This window comes from Pholis gunnellus (genome assembly GCF_910591455.1).
Source record: "Pholis gunnellus genome assembly, chromosome: 8".
NCBI classification, from domain to species: domain Eukaryota; kingdom Metazoa; phylum Chordata; class Actinopteri; order Perciformes; family Pholidae; genus Pholis; species Pholis gunnellus.
The window spans coordinates 9,315,631-9,339,109 of record NC_136534.1 but is presented as its reverse complement, the minus strand read 5'-3'; the positions used below and the strand labels follow the sequence as shown (position 1 = coordinate 9,339,109).

Here is a 23,479-nt window from a genome sequence, read left to right as displayed (position 1 = left end):
TAATGTTGAGATATGATTAAATTGAACTTTCTTTATTTGATTTGACAGTTCTTGACTCGATACAGACGTTAGTAATTATGGAACTAAATCACAGTGCAAGTGAGACATTATTGTGATGTTCCGGACCTTTGCATGAGGAAGTTCTCTGTAAACGGACCTCGTTGAATATTATCTGAATACCCCTTCCATAAAGGAAAGACACAATCAAAACTAGCCATATTTATACTTTTCTGAAATGGTCCACTGGTAGCTACATGATTGTTAAACTTACTCTACCATTACCAAGTTCAGCAGGCACACAATGGAATATTTGGATTCAGCTGAAGTTGACCCAAATTAGATTAAAGATCGCCTCTTTAGGAATGAATTATGATCCGTGTGCTTTTGTGGCATTATTGAATTACTGTCTACTTATTAAGAACAAAAGATGTTGTAAATCCGATCACCCGAGCTTGTTTTTGCACTTTCATTGATTTACTATTCTCACCATAAAGTTCTCAGAAGGTTTTTCCTGCTCCTCCACTCTCAGTTCAGTTTCCTTTATTAAGCTAAGGAGAACAACGCCATGCTCCACGCCGTCGTGAGAACTAAATTTCCTCTCGATAACATCCAGCAATAACACTCGCTTCTCGAAAAAAACAAAGCTTATTATCGAAGGGGGGAAGGATGTTGGTTGCTAAACAACATTTCCCAGCATGCTGCCATAACACTATAATGAGACTGCAGGGAGCCCTTTCTTTAATGCAGACGATACAGGTCACTCTGACCGTGAGGAGCCGATCAGGCCAAAACACCCGAAGGAAAAGCTGCGTCAAACAGATTGCAGCTTTCAGAATGACGACGTCGGGTCACCCGTGAGAGCGGAGGGATTTTGATATTTGACATAACTGAAGTAGAAAAATGAAAGAATGTGTCATTATTATAATCCCAATTACACATTGTTTGGGTGTGTATGAAGCAGGTCTTCATACAATAATCCATTTATTTCTGTATGTCTTTTCTTGTGTGCGAGTTTGTGAGATTTTGTGCTCGTCCTGCAGGTGTGAATTAGAGTTTTCACCGCACTGGATGTACTGTATGAATACTGAGTACTGTAATTCAGAACCCGGCTTTATGTTGTGACGTAAAGCACTGAAATAATCCACGAAGGCTCTGTCAGTAGTATGCATCATCTCATCAATGTGTCTAAATCTGACCAACACACAGCTCTTTAAATCTCCTCACCTCATAGCCCTCGAAGCTAGCGTGTCCCATGGTGGGTGTTGGGGCTCCAGGTAGCGCTGGGGCCCTCTTCTTCTTGGCCTCAGCCTTGGGAGACATCCTGGGTAGGTTCATGACGGACTGAGACTGGCCTAAGGTGCTGGGCCGGTCTTCTATGCTGGGGACCCCTGACGCGTTGGACAGACCCTGTGGATGATGTCAAAATAAAATAGGAATTGGAATTATTTGGCTTTGTTATGACAATATCCTTATAGCTTATGTTATGATGTCAATCATATTATATATCAATTACTATGTCTTGTAAGTCACAATAATCCTAAAAACTAAACCACAGATCGGAAGCACAGTAATATATCCTGACAGGACTCATATCACTGGTTCTGTTGATTTCAAGGGTTGATTTTATGGTTAAAAGCGACAGCTATCATAAGCATTTATTTCATATCTAGATGAACTTTTAAACTGATCTCAGAGGGAGATCCGCACTCCCCTCATTTACAGTGTATTCAAGTTTAAATAAAAAATGCACACATGCACATATACTACACATGCGATCAACATTTCTGAAGGCCTAATCCATTCTGTAGTCACAACAATTATTGAAACTCATTTGACAAAGTTGAAAGTGCATCCGCATTTTCAAAGGGTGGCTGCTTCTGACCAAAACATTGGAACAAAATAAAAAAAAAAAAGGTTTTCAATAACTGATCAAAGAGAGCCCAAAGTGCTCCTGAAAATCTGAATGTCCCCGTGGCTCAGCTTGGTACAGAGCTTTGGCACAACGGGGGAACCAAACCATGACTCACACCCCCGTGATCTAAGAAAAGAACCGTGTTTAAAAGCAGATTAATTGATGCGTTCAGACAATGCCTGGATAAGGCAAAGAAAGCAGAGCAAAAAAAAAAGGAACATAAAGTTCAGGTCATTAGAATTAATTGGACCCAAGGTTAGAACATCTCACAGTGGGGAGGGATGGGAAACGAACAGGGAAAAGAGGCCTTAAGTAGAGCAGCAGAGGCATGTCTGCAGCTTTTTTCACATTGGGGACATTTCACATACAGTATTTACAAATATGTTTGTATTATTTTGATTGTTACAGCATGCAAAATAATATTCTAGTGTAGCGTTGCCTTGCACTGAACTTAAAGAGATCGTGTAGCAAGATATGTTCGTACTGTTTGTACTGTTGAGCAAGGAGACCACATTCACCAGATACATCTCACCTCTAACCATTTGTGAAAATGCAAAATAACAAAATATCCAAACACTATGGCCCCTGTGTTAAAAACGTAAAGTGACACCACGTATATCTGTGATTCACAAAAACAAACATTACAGAAACAAATGGCTAAAAATAAATACATTCCAGCACATTAACACAGCAGCAAAAGAAAATGGCTAAAACTATTAGTTTAAAGTATTAACCGTCAGCTTTTCCCTGTGCTGTGTGACAGAGGTAAGAGCAGGGTAAGGAGGAGGTGAGGTCGATGGCAGACGGGGACCGACTGAACAAAAGAAGAGCCGTTAAGATGTGACGGATTGATGTGATTTCTATTTGGAATCCTAAAAGAAGAGGAGCTTGCTTTCACCTTTCCAAAATCTAACGTTCAAAGCAGAAAATTCACATGAACTCTGTGTGACTTTTTCACCTGCTCCCTTCTACTCCTTCCCTCTGGTAAACAATCTGAAATCTGTCAAAACAGTGGGAGAGGCAAGGGGAGCTGTAACAAACGTACTGCAGCATTTTTGGGGGGGGGGGGGGGGGGGGGAGAACCCAAATTCACAGAGTAATTACAAAGCGCATATTTTTCAAACGAGCGTATTGAACTTCTGCAGAACTTCTTCATAAGTGCCGTGACTTGCATACGGTATTTCTGGGGAATGCTGTTTAGAGCTTATGATCCTACTACAAACCACACATGCAAATGTTCTCCTCTAAAGCAAATGAATGGCAACTCGGCGGTTGTTCTGTATATTAAGAAGACTTACAGGCTGAGCTAAATGGTCTTTGACAAGTTGCCTCAGGAACAACTCCTGACTGAAAAGCAATGTTTCACTGCCCTCTATGGTTGAAACTTGAAAGTCTGTTTCACCCCTGATGGGTGTGGTCAGAAGTGGGAACTTTTGTACCTGTAACCACACCCAACAGTGATGTCATGGTGCCAAAGGACCACTGGAAGTCATCAAAGACAAGACTTCCACACAAGCACATAAATACATATAGTACTACAATGACCCATAAACATATGACAGTTAAGCTGCTTTATGTGTGAATTGTGAGAGCACATTTTAAATGTGGGACCTGCACCGTGGTGTAGTGTCTAGCATTGTCGCCTCACAGCAAGAGGGACCTGGGGTGCACCGCCCCTCCGTGTGGAGTCCGCACGTTCTCACCGTGTCAGCGAGGGCAAAAATTGTTCTACTCAAACACCTAAAAGCTGGCCCACACCCCTGCCTCTTTGAGAATGTTGGTCATGGCCAATAAGCTACTGTGAGATACTTGATAAGTATGAGCCAATCAAAAGTAAACTAATATAATCAGCAAGAAAATGAGAAAAAACAACAATCACATTTTCCCTTGAAAGTGAGCTTGCTTCAGAACCAGCACTGCCTCATAGCATGATACTATCTAAACACGTTAGTGTTTTAAGACCGCACACACACACACACACACACACACCAACACACACACACACACACACACATACACACACACACACACAGCAGTTTAGCCCCTAATGAACAATTAGAGATAAGAGACTGGGCTTTTAGCGCTAATGTAGCCAAGGTAGGGTAATCTGATGCCTTTAGGCTGATAACACTCTATGTGTGTGTGTGTTTGTGTTCGCGTGTGTTTGCTTGTGTGCACGAATGCATGTGTGTGGTCTGATAACAGTCCCTGGCTGAGAAACAATCATATCAGAGAGAAAAGGCTGCATTACAGCCCACTGGAAGTGGCTGAGAAATAGCAATATTAATGAATATAAATTAGCTCCCACTGTCTTATACATTTCAGTTGTTAAAATTACATTTCACATGAAAGCAAATGCCCCATACTCTGTGTAATTCATGCTCCGCTACGGTATTTTCTATGGACTTCCTTTATTGCTATTTCTTTCAAAAGGAAAACGTGTCTACAGAAGTATCTGATGTAGACATTAAAAAAAGAGGATGAAGGAGACCCAAAAGAAAGCTTAGATCTTGAGGAAGAGGAGGATGATGGTGACGACGAAAACAACTCAATGTTGACGAGACATGGAAGGAAACGCTGAGAACAAAGAGGTGGAAGGGTGGAGTAGTCCTTCCAGGAGCTTTGTGCTCGGGTCGGACAGAGAAGTGAACCAGAGTGAGCCGGCCGGTGTTTTTTCCAGCTAATGTAATCAAACGCCATATTGATCTGAGGTGAACCACAGATGGCTGCTGCTGACCTGAAGTTCATGGCTTCGAAATCAAATTAATGTGATTAAGTTACAGATCTGACAGAGCTGTTCGACGCAGCGTCTAAACGTGCGTCTGCTTTAACATGGATGTAAACGCCACACACACACACACACACACACACACACACACTGGAGTGGTTGTGCGGAGATTATAATGCTGCTCCAGTTTGTTGAGAATCTCCCCAAAGCTGGTCAACACCAGTCATATGGGCCGCTGTGCACAGACTGTACTCTCCCTCATAACACTTTTCCCTTTTATTATGAAGTACTTATTCGTGGGAAAGCAAAGTAAGTGGGAGCTCCTCTTTGGACGTGAGAGTGCGAACACACCGCTGACTAATCAAAGGAGGCACTTGCTGCCCTCTGGAGGACATCAGTGCACATAACCACAACTCAATAAACATCGCACAGGAGCAATCAGCAGACAATTCTGGAGGCCATATTCTGTAAAGATTGCCCTGAGGCTGATAACAAGGTGATGCGTATAAATGACTTAATAATAACAATAATAAAAAGGACATTTAAACTGCAGCCAAGAAGCCAGAGCCTTCAGGAATATGCTTGTGAAGCTAGTTCACTGACCGGCAAGGAAACTTGAATGTGAAAACATTTACACTAAAGTAATAAGCTTTGATGATATTGGCATTGTCAACCAGCACTGGTGCCACCTTACTCACCCGATCAACATGTCTCAACAGTTCAATAAACAGAGCATCTCTAATGTGCCGTCTTTTAGTGTTTCTTCACAATCTACCATGATGTTGAATATAACAGGCATGCAGTATATTAAACAGAAAAGGCTTTTATATTAATGCCATATGAAAGTACCAGCAGCCATACAAGAAATGGACATAACAACAGGTGACATAACCCCCATGGTGTGGGGGACACCATGTGATAAAATCCAATACCACTGACCTGCAATAGCAAGGTCACTACTTTGTGTAGTTTGACCAACTTCTGTTGATCCCACCCTGTGTTAGTGTTTGTACTGGTTTGTATTATATTGTACAGGTGTTCCTGTTATTCTGTCCACATTATATGATTGGAATGCTTCAGAGACGAGTTAAAAAGTTGACTCATCACACCTGGACGCCGTCAGATGTGTTAGTAGTACTTACGTTAGATTGAGTGTCTGTTATTTGGATAACTTTATCATCACAGTCATCCATGTCCATAGAGGTTGTGTCAGTCTGCAAACGGAAGGCACAGCGAACATGTAGCATTCAGCTGTTCAGCAATGCAGTTAGCCAGTTAGCCTCGGCTATCAATCAGAGCAAGTATGAATGGCATGCACCACTCAAGGTTAGCTTGTTAATTATTACACAATATATTTCCCACAAGACTCGTGCAAATGAGTCATGCTAAACTTAGTGGACAGTTATGACGACATTAGAGGCGCTGTTAATTCTATCAATCCAATGCATCATTGTGAATGTATGACAACATAATTAAACTGCTAAAAGGGAAATTCTTAAAGAGGGAGAAGAATACTAAAACATTAACAAATTACCAAAAAAAAAAAAGCAGCAACAGGACGGAGGATCTGGAGTCTTACCTTGGTTTTCCTCCTGCTAAATTGGAAGATACCCAAGAGGCCTTTCTTCTCTGTTCTGTTCAAACTGGTAGTACTGGAGCGGATGGAGTCTATGAAAAAGAGGAGGAGGAGGAGGAGGAGGAGGAGGAGGAGGGGGAGGAGGGGAGTTGGACATGATAGTGTAAGTGACTCATAAAAAGCAAAAATGTCAGGTTCACTCTGAGGAAAAGTCTGTGAGGAATGTAGTAGAAATGAGTGCCTAATGATCACAGCATGCGTGGGTTAATTAGATAACAAGAGAATTCAGAGTGGGATTGCCCAGCCAGTAGGGTACTGTGATTCATATGATATCCAATATATGTGCTTTGCTTTATCTGTATGCTCTTTAATTGGCTGTTTTAAAACATTTTGAAATGGTCTGCATACTCCACCTGTTTTTATTCACATAGAACCGAACAGAACAATCTTCCGAGTTTCCTCAGCAGAGGGCACTATAGCTTTATGTTTCTCAGAGACCACCTCTGTCTAACCTTCGCAGTCTACAAAGCAGTAAGTAAGAATGTCTCACGATAACACTGTTGACTTGAGGGCAGGGAGGGAAGGTAAACTAATTAAAACAATCACAGAGCTATACCACTGGGTTATTTGGATTCTGAACAAAAGCAAACTAAGTCAACAGTAAATCATTTCAAATTGACCGGCATAGAGGATGTTTACACAAGTATCAAAATTAAAACATGAAAACAAAAAGTATTTATTTGAGACGGGTGGATAGCAAGCAAACATGCAAGTCCAACTGTGTAAAAAGGCAGGGTTAATAAGCAAGCGGCTGTACATTGGGTTAAACAGCTACGTGGTTGGAACCAGCTAAACTTAAGACGTATCATGACTTATACCTGAGTAGTTAAGAGCTGGAGCAGAAGCCCGTTTAGGCTGGAGAACTGGAAAACATAACAAGCTTTAAAAACACAGGAAGTCATTTATTGGATAACTGACCTGCATCAAAAAGAATCAATCGATCTGTTGTATTTGCACTTTTGTAGCACCGCAACACCGCTGGTAGTGTTTCACCAGTCAGTGCATTTAAACACATCATGACACAAACTAAAACACTTGTATATATTTCCCATGATAAACCAGGCTGCATATCCTTCATGATAAGAGAGAACGGTTGAATAACAGAATACAAACATTACGTAATATTATTTGACCATAAAAATGGAGTCATGTTCTAAATGTTCTTGCTTGTATCCGTCATGACCATAAACCCCCGAGCTTCTGTGATCACTTTCTGTGACAACAACAGTATCAGGAATTTTGGGTGTGATTGTTACCACGGTAATGACCCACGATATCAGATCTTAAGACCATAATTCAGCTTACTATCAGATAAAGAACACAATATTCTAGTTATTGTACACCCAGGGACACACTGTATTTACCAAGGTTCCTTCAGATGAAAATATTCTAAGAAAAACAAAACAAGCTTATAAATTGTTTTATGCTCGTTCCAGCTGCCGGTTAAACAAATATTGACTCTGACTGCCTAGAATCATGTCAACAAATATGTCCTTGCTAGTCATGCGGTACAGCAGAAAACAATGTGATTCTGGTCGTGTGGCTCATTGCATTGGAATTCATTTGAATAGCTGCTACTGGCTGGGATTGCATGACATCCATAGTTTATTCTACTCACTGTTAAGTCTTTTATTGTCATTACCAAATTGTACACCGCACACTGTAAACACGGTTGACATTAAACTTTATTCCCTATAAGAGAATTTGCTTTCCTTCTGTACTCATCCACGACAAGGTCGGCGGGCGCCATGCTCTGTAGATGGTAGAGATTCAGGCTCAGTGGCCACACGTTTGTTCTGTACAGTTCACCTCAGTTTGCAAAATCAGTTGGTGAGGAGTGGAGGTGGATAAGAAAACCATAATTTGTGCTCACTTACGGTCCCTAAACAGAAGCTCACATGACAGAGAATGAAGAAAACATATAAATTCTGTTGTGCAACTGTGTTATTCTCATCATGTATATACAACTTTGCTACATTTTACATGATACAACATTGTCTTTTTATGGTGACTTAAGATAAAGCTGTCAAATTTGTAGCAGAGTTAAAACCTTCCTAATTTGACTCAATATGTATCTTTTGCTTGTAAATACATTTATACATTTTTACAGAGATATTGTGATTCACTAATGGCATATGCAACAGTAATTGCCTTGGGGATGATATGCAGTCACATTAACATCAGATAATATGACATAATAGCTGGACAAGCCAAGGCACCTGTCAGTATCCATGATGACGTCTTTAATCTGCTTTAAATAGCTATCGGTCATTAGCACAAACCAAGAGGGGCTCGACTCGTGTTTAATTCATTGAATCAAACAAAACAAAATAACTATGTAAATAATTATATTAATAACAATGGTTTTCATTAACATCTCATTTATAAATTATAAAATAATGTGATTATTTAAAGTGGCTATAATGATGTTTTTTTGCTTCAACTTATTATAAAGTAAATATTGATTGCACAATGTGTTAGCTATTGAATAATGACACCATTAGTGTTCGGATTGGTTCCCTGGAAACCTCGCGTTCACTCTGCAATTCTGTCTGCCACCGGGTTCCATCTCCTGGGGAAATGAGGGCTCGATTTACGGCTTTGTTAACCATTGCACAGCCAAAGGATAGCCCTTTTGTTTTACCCGGTAGCTATCCCCAGTTACCAAAGAGTATCAATGTCTCTGAAGTTACTATCCCCAGTAGCGTATGTGGCCCACGGTGGAACAATCCTAGTAACTGTGGGGGAGAAAAAAAGACAGTGTGTCCTGCTCCTGTGTGGCTGGTTGTAGCCAAGTTCTGAGGAAAATGGAAAGCGATCCGGTTGTTTTTGCGACAGAAGCACCGACTATAATACCACTTGGAAACTATTATGTCATCTAAAAGGGACTGAACCCCCAAAAAGAAAAACGAAATAGACAGAATCAAGGTTTACCTAGACTCTGATTGTGTACGTAGAGCTCCTTGATCCCCAGCTCTGTTAGAGATTTGTCCAGCTGCAACTCGTGGCGACTGACGCTGTCCTTCAGCAGCAGGACATGTGCAGGCTCGAACTCGCACTTGTCACAGATGACCGGTACCAGAGCCTGTAGTGGTACAAACGGGTTGACCCGTACCACTGCCTTCTGGCTGCCGTGGTAGTTCACCATCAAACGCACCGTTTTCTGATGTAGAGAGGGGAGAATGGTGGGAACAGAAATGGAGAAATGGATGAAATAAAAGTTAGGGCTCACTGTTGTGACTATTGACTCAGATTCTGCAGTCACAGAACAGGGATTTGAACCAGTAGGATAACAAGAGTGTAAAAAGATAAACAAAGTGAAGGTCCTCTGTTGGCTACATCTCTACTAAAGAAAAAAAGGAAATAGGTCTCGGCCTTGATGGAAGAAATAAGAGAAAAAGAATCAAAGCTCAAAGAGCAGACAGTACAGCTAAACTGAATGAGTTGCTGTCTGAAGGTATTATAGAGGAAGAACAAAACGCGTGAAATGTAAAACATGTGGAAAGCAGAGATGGAGAAAGTAAAGACACTTCAACAATGAGTAACTTAAGCTTAGACTTTGGTTGCTGACAGAAAAAAAAGGAGCATTTAATAGACCAAAGATGATGATATCCGTGTGCATATGTGTGTGCATTCATGCACGTGATCTTTGATGTGTGTGTGTGTGTAAACCTACACATTACATAGTGTTCTATTATGGAGACAGAAGGGCCACTCTGTGCGACGGTCTTTATCACTAAGTGGTTCACATCAGCCTCTAGAAAAACACACTCCAGTCAAGTGCCTGAAATATTCTTCTTGTGCAGGTAAAAGGTAATGAACGTCCCCAGTGTCACGGTCAAAACTGTCACAAAAGACGACAGAATAGTAGACATTAGAGGTTTATCTTACAGTAGGGTGAGGGGGTTGGACATTTTTCAAAAATCAACATTTCTTTTTTACTTTTGGGGAGTGTGTGTCGTGCCCAAATCTTCTGTTTATCTCACCGGTAGTTCTCCAGGTGTTGGTCCTCAGACAAGTGAGCTAACAGAAACAGGCAATCACATACAGTCGTGTACCTATGAACCTTGATGGAGGTACAGTAACACTTCATCACAATCAAACAGACGCTTTCAGTCTCAGGTGAGGTGTTTATTCCAAAAGTTAGTCTATGTGTTTTTAGGGTCCTATGGCAATGCATCAACCTTGTATTGCATGTCATTGAAATGTCTTTTCCTACATTTAGTCCACCCCATTTATGTCAATGAGGGTGGATTTGATATTAGAATCACCTCTAAATGTCATATTAGACTGCATTGATTGGTGTAGACAGATACAAATGGGACGACGGAGAGCAGTGTCTGGAATAGCGTCAGCCTCTGGCCTGAGGCCAGGGGGGGTCAAAGGGAGAGAGAGCAACCAGCGAGCCCTGAGAAGAGCAGAGAAATAATGCATGGTAACTAAAGGTAAGGCACTCATCAAATATTCAAACTGTAGGAGGAGAGCAGAGAAAAAGGGGCAGACAAAGAGACTAACGCTCAGTCGAAATAACTTCAGATAGGCAAGTGAGTTGTAAAAAAAAAAAACTGATGGCAACAAGACCGGTTGACGAAAAAAGGCACACTTAAGACTGAAACACCAGTGTATAAGAACTGACTCCAATGTCATGCTCGGCCAGTTGATCCCAATTGGCGTCCTACCTTAGCATGGAACCTTACAGGTTTCACTGGCCTTGCTTTCTGCCAGCCGTCAGAGGTAAAAGGTAGAGAGAGGAGGGACGGACATTACAGAGGGCGACAGGGTAAGGAGCTATGCACACTGCACTATCACATGAAGGGCTATTTCACTGCCATTCTACACAAAAACATAGATGGCTTTGTGGTATTTTTTTTTATTTCTAGTTACAGTATGTACACTCTTATTATTTAATTTGCTTTAATTTGTTAACATATAAGATGTCACTGTCTCAAAGTCCAGAGGAATCCATGCCAAGCCGAACCAAACCTAATTTCAACAGCGTTTATATCTGCTGTGACATGTATTAAATCCTAAAAGAACAAACATATAACACCGTCAGGCTCCGCTGTAACTCACCTCTGGCACTTTGGGCGCCGGTCTGCGCACCACTCTCTCCTCCCAGACTTTCTCCTTGATGAGGACACAGGCCACGTCGAGGGAGCCCAGCAGAGCGTTGGGCTTGAACCCCAAAGAGTGGCCCTCGGGCGACAGCAGCTCCAGGGTGTGCAGCGCTGGATTCAGATGGTGGCGGCTACACAACTCGACCAGCAGGTCCATCAGCGCCTTACTGAGAGAGGGAGGGAGGGAGGGAGACAGAAAGTGAAAGAGAGGAGGGAGGGAGGGAGTTTGGAAGAAAGAACCACAGGAGGAGACGGGGAGCGAGGGAGAATAAAAGGGAGGCAAGAGAGAAGATAGGGTTACAAAGCCTAACTTAGTTTTAGCTCTGCTAAAGGGAAGAGTCACTCACAACTGATGCACTCAGGAGGAAGAATGGCTAGTTGAGAAACAAAATATGAACAGTTTAAACAGACATGCTGCAGATTGGATGGCCATAGCACTGATTTCGACCTGAACAAATTAACAATTCCTCCTGTGTTAATATGTATTGGTCATGTACCAAACCATTGTGAAAACACATCAAATCCAATCCATATGAGAAGAGAAGTTTTGTCATTTAGAAGAGATACGGAAACATCTACATTACTTGACAAAAATGTTGTGTGAAGTGGGACTAAAAGCTGAACACGAGCCTAAAACCATATTTTGAAGAACTGTTCTTTGAAATATACAAGAAAAATGTAAAATTACGGTTTTCTTCCGTCCGTCTTTAGCAGGAGAATTAAAAACAAACAAAACAACAACAGAAGCTGTTGCAGATTTAATCTGTCCGGTTTATCTCGACAGAAACTCTGAAAAGAGCCTCCAACAATAAAAAGGCAGCGACTAAACATGGTGGCATAGAGAAATAATGACAGAGTGCTTGTTGACATGACTACTTATGTCCATTAAGCCACAAGAGAAGCTCTGCAGTCTGCTGCGCTGCTTTGTGTGTCTGGTGCAGCTGATGAGGAGGCCTGCAGTACTACCTGTCAATCCTCAGATAAAGAAACCAAGAGACAGTCTCCAATGTTTTCTGGGAACAGCCAGATCAGATGACAGAACTGAGAGAGCTACCGCCACAAAGGACACCATTGACAATCACTAAAAGCACAATCAACAGACCCAGTGTGCTGTGTTACTACGTGCTCCTTAAGATAACCTGGGAACCCCAATGGTTATGTAGCCAAGCGTTGTTCATTCGTACTGAACTTGAGTTTACCTGAAATCTGCATCATATGATTCATCATATGGAGTATAAATTGTCTCCGAAATTTAAAAATAATAAATACATAGTAATAATTCTTTGTATCTTGAAGTTGAATTGAATTTTTGGAAAAAGCAAAGTGTATACTATAAAGATACAACATTGGTGTAATACTATAATCAGCTCTGCACATTGCAGTGTTAGCATCAATCCTTCAACAGAGCTAAACAAATGTGCTAGTTTACTGTCTTTACATCATATTTTTTAAGAAGATATTGTTGTCTTATTTTGCCTTGCTTGATTGCCAAGCTCGTACAATAAAGTAATTACAGTGATGTTTGGGGGTTGTGCTGCTTAGTATCAGATATGTACGACACATCTGCGTGTTTATGACATCTTTGCCTTATCTTATGAGGATCTTGTGAGGAAGAGGGAGAGCTGTAAACACACACCCTTTGTAGCTAAAATGTAATATCATACATTCCTTTCCCCAAAAGGATCTAGAGCAAGGCTGCGATATTAACCACAACCTTTTGAAACAGTTTTAACAGGCAGTTGGCAAAGTTCCACATGTTGAATAAAAGAAAGTTCCCTTTATTAATATTATAAAACTATACTAATTACTTACTTTTACTTCTAGTCAGAGGTAGCACTAGCCTAACGTTTGCACATGTTTATCCAAAGAGCACCATGTTGTCCTGTACTAAGGAGGCATCCCTGATTTTCTGCCCCAAATGAGAAACCCTCATTAGGGACAGAGGGCACCAGCAGGACAGCCTTCATTTGGAGACTCTCTGGGACAAAGCTTGTGCTGAGAACGGGACCCCTTGACAAGGCCCCACTGGCACAGCAACGAGTCTCATGCTGTTTGTCTGGTCAGCGTACAGTAAAACCAATTGTTCAGCTGAGCAATAGCTAAGATTTACATAATTCCATGTAGCTATGGATGGATGGACATTTTGCTGTCAAACAACAGTATAGACCACAAACCCTTGTATAAGGGGCGATACACCGAGATTCAATTTGTGCCCGTGTGCCCCTCTCTGCCCCTCTCACCTGCCATCCTCAGTTACTGCCATCTGGTTCCCCTGTGGTAGGGTTAGCTGTAAATCCACCGTGGGCCTCAGCATGTTCTCCTTGGCGTCCGCGCCTGACGTGCCTCCCCCGTCTGGTACAGCGTTTCTAAAGATGTGGCGCGGGGCGGGTAGAGGGACCTGCGGCGGCGGTGGGGCGCGTGCCTTCATTCTCTTCCTGGGACACGACAAAGATACACAGAGGACAATATTATGAACTTTTGGGTGTTTGTTGTAGTTTCCTAGATCGTACTTTTCCATGTGGGACTTTAGTAGAGTATGTTAAAAAGTAAATAAAAAAGCTGTATTTATTTCACAATGTTGACACAAGATGTTTCGATTAAGTCAAGAAAGCAATGAATCATTCCCTTGTTCATCCGATGCAATGTCTCCACACTCTGAGTCACGTGTAATCAAATGAAATGATGTCGATTCTTTTAGTTTGTCTTGAGTCCAGTCTTAGTGACACAGCACAACAGCAACCCACTGCGGCGCTACTCAGGGAGCAGCCTGAATACCAATGACTCTGTTTCCGTTCGTGACTCAATCTTTCTCTTCACTTCCATTACGAAACGGTCTTCAGATGTGCTGAGCTGATGCTTTTGGCAGCTGCTTATTCAATCTAAATAATAATAAAATAATTCATAATAACACCCTCTCTAATATCACTCCTACGCACTCATAGTTTAATGTCTGCTTTCAAAAGAGCTTTCACAAGGAAAAGTATGAACACAAACAACATCCCTCATCAAATCTTTCTCCATACCTGTGCAGTTTATTTAAAGACATACTCAACAAGTAATCCTAAAATGTGCACATTAGGTTGATTGGAACCATCTGATACAAGTTTAATTCCAGCATAGTAAAAGAACGATCTTTGTAGTTACTCAAAAAGGTTTGAAAGCAGCAATGTTTAGAGGGTCATAAGGTATTTGGTTGGCTCAGGTGCGTTCCATGATTAATTAGTCTGCTGACAATAGCTCTATAAAAACCACAACTCCTACAGGTGGAGCTGTGTCAGATGTCAATGACACGAGACGCTGCTCTCTGCCCATTTGACCTCGGCTCAACATCGACTGCACTTCGCCTGACAGACGCAGCTGATTAGACGGAAATCGAGCACTTCATTCCGCTAATAGTGACAAACTCGCTTTTCTACAGCACACATCTCAGCACGCACTCCCTCTCGGCCTTCGCAGCACAAATATTAGCCCGAGATAACGAAAAGAAAAAACATCCCACTCACGTCACAAGCGGTCCTCGTGTCGATTAAGTGTTCCACACGGGTTGTGTATCACGTCAGGCTGTTTATAAACCCAGCTCCAAGGACGAGGCGCACTCTCTGAGAGAACGCGTTCACCTTAAATCCAGTGGCGTATTATCCAGGATCCTTCATGGTGCTCCGGCCCAGTGTAAAAGGCAAAGGAGGGCACAGTGAAGGAAGAATGCATGTGAACATAGCACAGTGAGCGGACTCTAACCTGGCCAGAGTTAACCATTAACAGCTGAGTCGGATATCACCTAACACTCAACCACACGACCCGTAGTGTCATTGACTCATTATGCAATGTAGAAAGTGTTCAGGGGAGTGACAGACCTCACTTCGCCGTTTGACGGCATTGATCGTAGTGTAAACACGGTGCAGGTCATTTCTAAATCACCAACTGCAAGGTGCTCTGACTAAAAAGCGCATTTAGAAACAAGCAGAGAACGAAATGAGCAGCTTGGAGACACGTCAATGTGTGAAATGTTAGTATTTTTCCGGTCGGTCTTTGAAGGTAAACAGAACTGGGCTCTGTGAAGCTGTGGGACTGGGCCCCGGCCAAGCTTAACACAGTCAGCTAGTATCCTTCTCTCCCTTCAGCCTGCAGTTTGTCTCACCATAGCCTTTCTCTCTCTCTCTCTCTCTCTCTCTCTCTCTCTCTCTCTCTCTCTCTCTCTAACTCGCACAAAGACTCCTTTAGGAAAAGCCTCGTCTCCCACAGAGCAAGGATGAGCGAGCGTAAACAGAGAGAGAGAGAGAAAGAGTGAGCGAGTAAAGGAGAAGCAGGAAACCCTGCTCCGGCACAGGGGGGCAGTAAGTGCTGAGCTGCTACAGGGACTGAGTTACAAATGAGCTCACTCTCTCACACACTCACACACACACACACACACACACACACACACACACGGTTACTAATGGACCTTTCAGAACCACTCCGTTCTCTTCGCTTGACTAAACAGCATTAACACGGATATATTTCTGTCACTATCCTCTTTTAAATCGGGTTTAGACTCAAAGTGTTTATGGCGCTGAAATAGAATGTTTCTGAATGTTTCCAAAGCAAGAAGCTCTCAAACTGCTAAAGGTGCAGCAGACTCATGCGGTCTAAAATCATCCAGGACAACATGTGAGCAGCTATAAAACAAAGTGAACAGAGAACACCGAGCTGGAATTTGAAGGCAGGTTACACAGCCAACATTTATCTTGTATTTGGATGGCGGCCATTACTGTACATAATACAATAGTGTTGATGGTGGAGCTATAATCTACGATGTCATTCCTCCAAAACCCCGTGTGTGTCTAAAGAGTTACGTAAACACAATCTGACTTGTAATTATAAGTCGTGAGGAGAGTTTAAAGCCATCTTAACCCAAACAGACATTTATGACTAAATTAATAAAATCAGACGAGGCAATATTTGATCAAACACTGAGTAAACAAGATCATTAATCTGACCGCGTGTTTGGTGAACTTTTGCTTCTTGTCAACATGGCATGATCACTTACAGCCTTACCTTTGTAGGTAGACGTGGGCCTATATTCAGCCGACCAGTCGTCCTATTTTGCTGTCTGTCTGATAGCCTCTTTAACAGATTAACAGTGTCTGCATGTGTGTGTGTGTGTGTGTGTGTGTGTGTGTAAGTAAGGCTGACTCCTTCCTGACCCAAATACAACCTCGCTCACTCCTGATCAAGTCACTTGGGATAAATCAAGCCTGGATGTGAGAGTAGGACCGTGTTTGTGCAACGACACAGATCAAGGTGAATATAGGACCAAATGAAGACCAAACACGTTTGAAACTGTCCCACATCGACGGAAAAAAAATGTGTCGGATGATTGCAGGGTGTACGCATAAAAATGAAATGCCCCTCAAATTACAGGCTTGGCCAAAGAGCGCTGCAGACACAGCGCCACAGCGAGCACAATGCAAATCCATGAACGTCACAGTCAGATTACTGTTGTTAGGTGACAAGTTCAATTACATAACACTGCTCAGACACACAGGAGACCTTAAGGATCTTTGCCGGGGGGGGGGAGTAACCGTCAGTGACTTTATTTACTGAAGCCATAGAAACAGTTCCCACTCCTGAAGGTCTTGCGAAAATAATGGAATATATTAGTTTATGCTCTGAAATGTGCTCTGTCAGCATCACAAATTCCATTTACAAGTGGTCGGCTTCTGCTAAGTCCACTGCTCTCTTGAGCCTTACAACTAAAGATATAGATAACATTTAATTAGTATGTGTTTTATCATATTTCATTAAGCAAAACCAACATGGTAAAATGGTCAGCCAGTCTGTTACTGATACCTACAATGCAATGGTACAGTATGCTAGAGTGCACGAGAGAAACAGAGACAGACACACGGACGGACTGGACCACTGTAAACAACAACGTCTGCTGTGGAAGTGAGTAAATCAAGCTATGAATGAAGGCAGCAGACAGAGCCAGACTCATGCAGTCAGAGAAGCAGTAACAGAGACAGACAGACGTGTCCCCAGTCAGAGACATGGACGTCCAGCCGGACGAGGGTCTCTTTAGTGTCAGACAATACGATCACCACAACAATGAGCCACCGTCCTCTAATGAAGACAACCAAAAAACACAGCGCAGACTGACCTACATCCCCTCTGACACACTTTCTTTTGCATTCTGGGAATATAAACAATGGATGAAACCATAGCTCTGTGGCACATAATAAAGGATTGATGTAAAAGACTGCATACAATGTTTGAGTAACATTAACACTGTGTAAGAGAATAGTTCTACTGCACTGACCAGTGCAGAAGAACTATTCTACAAATCATTCTACAATCATTCTACAATTCTACAAATCAACCTTTAAAGACAGAACAGGCAGCAGGAGCTTGGTTGGTAGAGGAGGTTGGCTATCAATAGCAAGGTTGATGGTTTGATGGCAGCAATGCTGGTTTGAGCCCTGACCTCTGACCCTGAGCAAGACATGGAACCTAAAAGTTCAATAACAGAAGTTATAAAAGTATATATCTGCAACTCAGAGAGTGAAACTTACTCAAAGCAATACTGCAAAATCAACTTGATTTGAAAAGATTATAGCTCCAATCTGTAATATTGCTGACTGATTACAAAAATGTCCTCAGTTCATGATCATACCTTCAAAACATGAAACATTATTTGGCAGACACATCAGTAGAAACATCAACAAAGTAAGCGTGTTTTAACCCCGAGTGCCACTTCAAGGCCACGCCCAACACTTGAGTTTTTAACCTCCCATGATGCATTGGACACAGTGTGAATACTACACATCCTGGACCCAGAGTCACTCCCCTGACACTCACAGCATACCCCTCCGGTGTCACGGTGCGCCCATGGCAACCTATATTTATACTACTTGAGGGCGTAAGAGTGCAGACCTCAGTTTAGTAGCAGCTGTCGATTTTGGGGGGAATGCACACAGTGATCCAGAGAAAAGAGGAGCAGAAATAACACACGAACCAAGGCAGAGTGTGAAAGCTATTGTGTGCTGTGTTGTGAGTATTGGAGACATATGAGCCCAGTAAAGCGTTTGTCTACAGTTGCTAGGCACTCAACTTCCTAATTCAGCATATGCCTTGTTGCTCGTATTACCAGCCATGTGGTTAAGAAAACACACCCCACTGCAAAGCAGAGCAAAGAGGCTCAATGACAGTGATAGTGTGGCCCGCTGTATTCACACTGCAGAGGTGGTCCACCACAACCACCAATAGTTTTAACAAAACTCAACACATAATTCTCTGAAACTGCAGTTCCCCAAATGGCCACTTGAGGCTGGCTCCAAAAGCGAGTCCATCACCATAGACCCCCATGTTAAAACGACCAACTATAAAGAAGAGATAAACATGTTTACAGCCTGGTATACTTTTTTTGTATGTATCTTTAGCCAATATCCCTGTTCAAGACAACTGGTGAATTTGTATACAACTCATCCATTTAAATTATATTCATCTTTAAAGTTATGCATAATTAAGGGCGTGGCCGCTTTGGGTGACAGGTGCCTTTCTAAAGCCTATTTTTGTATACTCCTGTTTGAATTAAATACTTACTCTCATTCAAGGGCTTTAGTGCAAAATGAGCAAAACTGTTTCAAGTGAAATCATAAAGAAAAAATATATATATTTCCATATGCCACATTTGTTAATCGCTTTGAACTGAGTGGTAATAGAAAGCGTGATGTAAAAACAAAACAGCAATCTTCAAAAATACGTTCCCTGAAAATATTTCAAGTGCTCGTTGTTGTCAATTTAGACGACGTAATTGTGTATCACGATATCTAAATATATGATTTCATCACGATATGACTCCATTGAAACACAACAAGTTACCATATTGACTTATTGCCCAGCGCTACTGCCATGTTTACAGTAAGGTCCCAGCATTTAAAATAAGAATAAAGCAGGTTGCGTGTTACCTGGTTCACCTGATTACAATGTGATGACTTCTCTACGACTATTCAAACAACCAGGTTAGAGCTCAGGACAATGTGTTCTACAGGAGTGCGGAGTCAGTAACAGTAACATAATAACCCAAGGGAGACACAAGAAGACAACACCACACCTCAGGTGCTTAATGAATTGTTACTCGTTGGGATCAATTAGGTTGCCTCCACTCCTTCCAGTTCTTTGAAGGCTTTACGTTGATGCGTTGCAATGACCTCAGATTAAGTCAGCCCCCGGTGATCCACTAGTATCTGTTTCACACCTACTTAAAGGAGAGAAATCCACTTACTGCACACAACACTCCAAACATCCTCTCCTGACACACGTGTAGTCATGTTGTCCTCTTGTGACTAGTGACACAGAGAGGCACGCTGTGGCAGTTTAATGCCAGACACATATTCCAAGACAACAATAATCCTCCAAGAATAGAAGCAGGAAGCCCGGCATGCCTCTCTGTCTGAACCGCTGGAAAAAAGACTCAATGACTGTCGCAATATCCCGGTGGTTTCCTAATCGATACATGTATTCTACTCACAAATGGAGGGATAAATAAATAAATGATCAAGTCACATAAGCATTTACAGTGTACGTATTTGTTATTTTATAGGTACAGCAAGAAATGAGATGCACACTGCGCACCAGCTCAAGCAGACATAAAGCTCGCGGACGGCCCACAGCCGAGGAGCAGCAGAGGAGAAAAGGGAAGGAGCGATAATGAACGTCGGTGTGAGGGAGGAATGAGAGGATCGCAGGTGGCACAAAAAGCCCCACATGGCTGGAGAGCGACAAGAAACGGGGAATAGAAGAGGAAAGATGGGCGGAGTCCAACGTCAGAGAAGAAAGGAAGGAGAGGTGGAATGTAGAGGCGGAACAGCAGGAAATAATAATTAGTCTGTTCACTATTCCCTAAGCTGCATGTTCAATTAGAGAGAGAGAGAGAGAGAGAGAGAGAGAGAGAGAGAGAGAGAGAGAACAAGAAGAAAAACACTTGTGCTACAGATATACAGCTTAAAAGCACCCCGGGATCCTTTGATTCAAAGAAAATACAAATCGGTTGAAAAGCTATACAGGAAAAGGTCGAAAGTATCTCAAATGAGGTCTTAACTACTGAATCTGTTTTTTGCAGAAAAGGGCTGCAAATGAAGTTTTTCTTTTGCATGTCAGAAGCTTGCTCTTTTACCAAACCATCAGGTAATGGGAAGATATTTTCAGCTCTTATTGATGCCCTTTTCATAGAAAGACAGCCAGGCCACACCTGCTGCTGAATGCTGACATGGCGGCAGTGTTTATACTAAAATCGAGATAGCAGCGGCGTTAAGAGGGTCAAACGAGAGCAAACCCATCACAACTCCTCCGCCTCAGCCTTATCAGGCGATACCGCGGCTGTGGCACGTCAGCTGGCGTTAGAAGAGTCCGTCCAGTCCGAGCGTGCTCACACACACACACACACACACACACACTATGTACAGTAGTGTCTGTCTTCCTCTCGGACAAACCCACATACCACAATGGCTAACATATGACTGCAGGCTTCCTGAAATAAATCCCAGCAGCCCATAACAGCTGCATAACAGCAGGGACAGATACAGATACATAGAGAGGGTGATGCACGCAGGCATACGTTGTTGTTAAGGGTGTCTGACAAAGTTTTCTTTCACCAAGGACAGAGGTTGGCAGACAGCAGAAGAAAAAAAAAAAAAAGGTGAGACACCGGTGGTGGGGCCTGAGGAGAACAACAATCTATAAATACCACCAGTCTAGATGTCTCAAATGTTTCCGATGTATCACGGCACGGCTTTGGAGTGAATGCATTCAGAGAGCACAGAGCAGCGATCCATTATTTAATCCTACTGTGCCAGTCCTTATAATAAACTCCCACTTAGAGCACGAACCACACTCGACTTTGCTGTAATTGACCACAGAGGGTCTGTTCATATAAAGACGGGTGGCACTCTCAGCAGTGAATTAAAAAGAAGTGGACTACTTTATCTCATGTGTTCAGAGGAATAAATCACACGCGGAACAAAGTTCATCATATAAGCCCTACCAGTCCGTCTATATTTCTACCATACACACTGACTCCCTATTGAACCCATTCATTAAACAAAGGTTATACGGAGTGCTTTTTTGATCTAATGAGTTCAGCGTGTACTTCGGTCAAGCTCCTATCCGCACAGAACAAGCTTGTAGCAACATTGCATCCACACCCTCTCTATTTATAACAGGGATGATAGACATAGCAGATATTACCAGATACATATTCAACACGTAGCCTCAAATACTCACTCTCTCTCTCTCTCTCTCGCTCTCTCGCCCATCTCAGTTTTCACAGGAGTTAAATTGAACCAATCCTAAAAATAACCCTAGACATCCAGATGTGACCACACACACTAAAAACCCTCTTTTCCAAAAGTAAATATAGTAAAGCCTTCAAGTAAGAGAGAGAGAGAGAGAGAGAGAGAGAGAAAAAAAAAAGATGGAGCTCCCTTAGTCAGCAGGGCTGAGCTCGTGGCGGACCACTTCAACCGTAATCTTCTAATGAAGATGTTTTTTTTGTGAAAGATAGGGTGGGGAGCCTGTGTCTGCATCTCCCATCATCTGAGAGCCCGGCAGGAAAAGAAACAGCACCAAAGGGTGGCATTGTCTTACAATACCTCGTCTCTCTCTCTGTGAGTATTTTAGGAAACGCTGTATGGACTGACAGACACACATGGCGTTCACATGCTAAGGCTGAGGCTGACATTTCAGTCCAGTGGGCACAGATTCAAAAGAAGGAGCGTTTACAATGCAGCTAGCTACTGGTGTTGATGCACAGTGCCCATGAGTGCACACCAGCAAACGGGACAATAATTATCTCTGGGCGTGTGCTGAGCTGAGGACAGTTATTTGTAATCCCATACTGTATTTATCTGTAAAGATCTGCCAGCCTGGTCTTCCTGCGGGTAAAACTGAATGGAGACAGAAGTGATGCATGACACAAACTACAAGATGCATTTCAAATAAAAATGTGCGACCTACCAACAGCGAGGCGCAGAAATCCGGATGTAGAGAGCGGTGAGGCTTTTTTTAATTCTCTAGTCTTTGTACTTCATGAGGCACTTTAAAAGGAAAATCTAGAGATAAGAGTCTGCTTGGTGACAAATGGCAACAAATGTGTTCGTCAGTAAACTCACAGTGAACACAAAGTTCAGGCGTCACACATGGTTGTGTCTCCAGAAAAAGACAAACAGGAAAAACAGAAAAAGGTCCATTAAGCTTCGTAAAATTAAAATAAAGTGAGCGATGCTGTGAAGAGTTTACTAGAGCAGCTCCCTCTTAATTCTGCCATCGTGTAGATCTGTTTCTTCCGTATCGCTCCTGTGGGAGAGGATACTGAAATGAAGAGCATTTAACAAAACCACATTAATCAGAGGCTTCCGGATTGAAGCTCCCTCAACGCACAAACAAGCACTCAGGCAGACGCACATAGACGCCAGGTCCAGACATGGAGCACACGACTATTGAGTACTTTAAGAGAGAGGAATACAAACTACTACTGCAATGACCAGACAAGATGCTCACACCCACACAAAGGACCAAACAGGTTATCAGGTTCAAGTCAGAGGCATTCATGCACCATAAATGTTTTCTAAATAAAAAGAAAAAGTGTTTTGATGACATTCATTTGGAGGCCAGCTGCCAGACCTTGGGCCAGATTTGGGATAATCTTGATCTCAATGCACTATGAGCAATACATGTATTCTCTGGCAGGTGTTTGTTTTCCATGCTTAATAACAGGCTTATAAAGCTCAAAGCTAAAAGCTTAATTCCTAATTCCTTTCCAGCACTCCTCCAAGTACGCACTCAGGCTTTCCAAACACACACACAAACACACACACACACACACAACTCAGAAGAGCAGTCTCTTCCCTCCTCAATGGTCTGTTTAACGATCACGCTCTGTGTGTGTGTGTGTGTGTGTGCGTGTATTCCTGTAGGTTTTATGAGCTGTGTTTCATTAAGACCGGGCTGTGTAGTAGAGGAGCTGCTCCCCGCGTGATGACGAAAGAGAGATCTCCACACAAAGGGAGTTGTCATGGTAGTTTATATGGACAGAAATGTCACACACTGAC

At 42.4% G+C, this 23,479-nt stretch overlaps 1 protein-coding gene across 1 annotated transcript in view; it reads right to left on the bottom strand.

The window, feature by feature from the left end:
• Positions 1-23,479, bottom strand: part of cobl (cordon-bleu WH2 repeat protein) — a 50,188-nt gene that overhangs the window by 24,837 nt on the left and 1,872 nt on the right. The window contains exons 3-8 of the mRNA XM_079164320.1: positions 13,634-13,828; positions 11,350-11,560; positions 9,211-9,439; positions 7,095-7,139; positions 6,220-6,308; positions 1,225-1,407 (exon numbers count right to left, since the gene is read on the bottom strand). Of these exons, the coding sequence (XP_079020446.1) occupies positions 1,225-1,407; positions 6,220-6,308; positions 7,095-7,139; positions 9,211-9,439; positions 11,350-11,560; positions 13,634-13,828 (952 nt within the window). The remainder of the gene's footprint in view (positions 1-1,224; positions 1,408-6,219; positions 6,309-7,094; positions 7,140-9,210; positions 9,440-11,349; positions 11,561-13,633; positions 13,829-23,479) is intronic.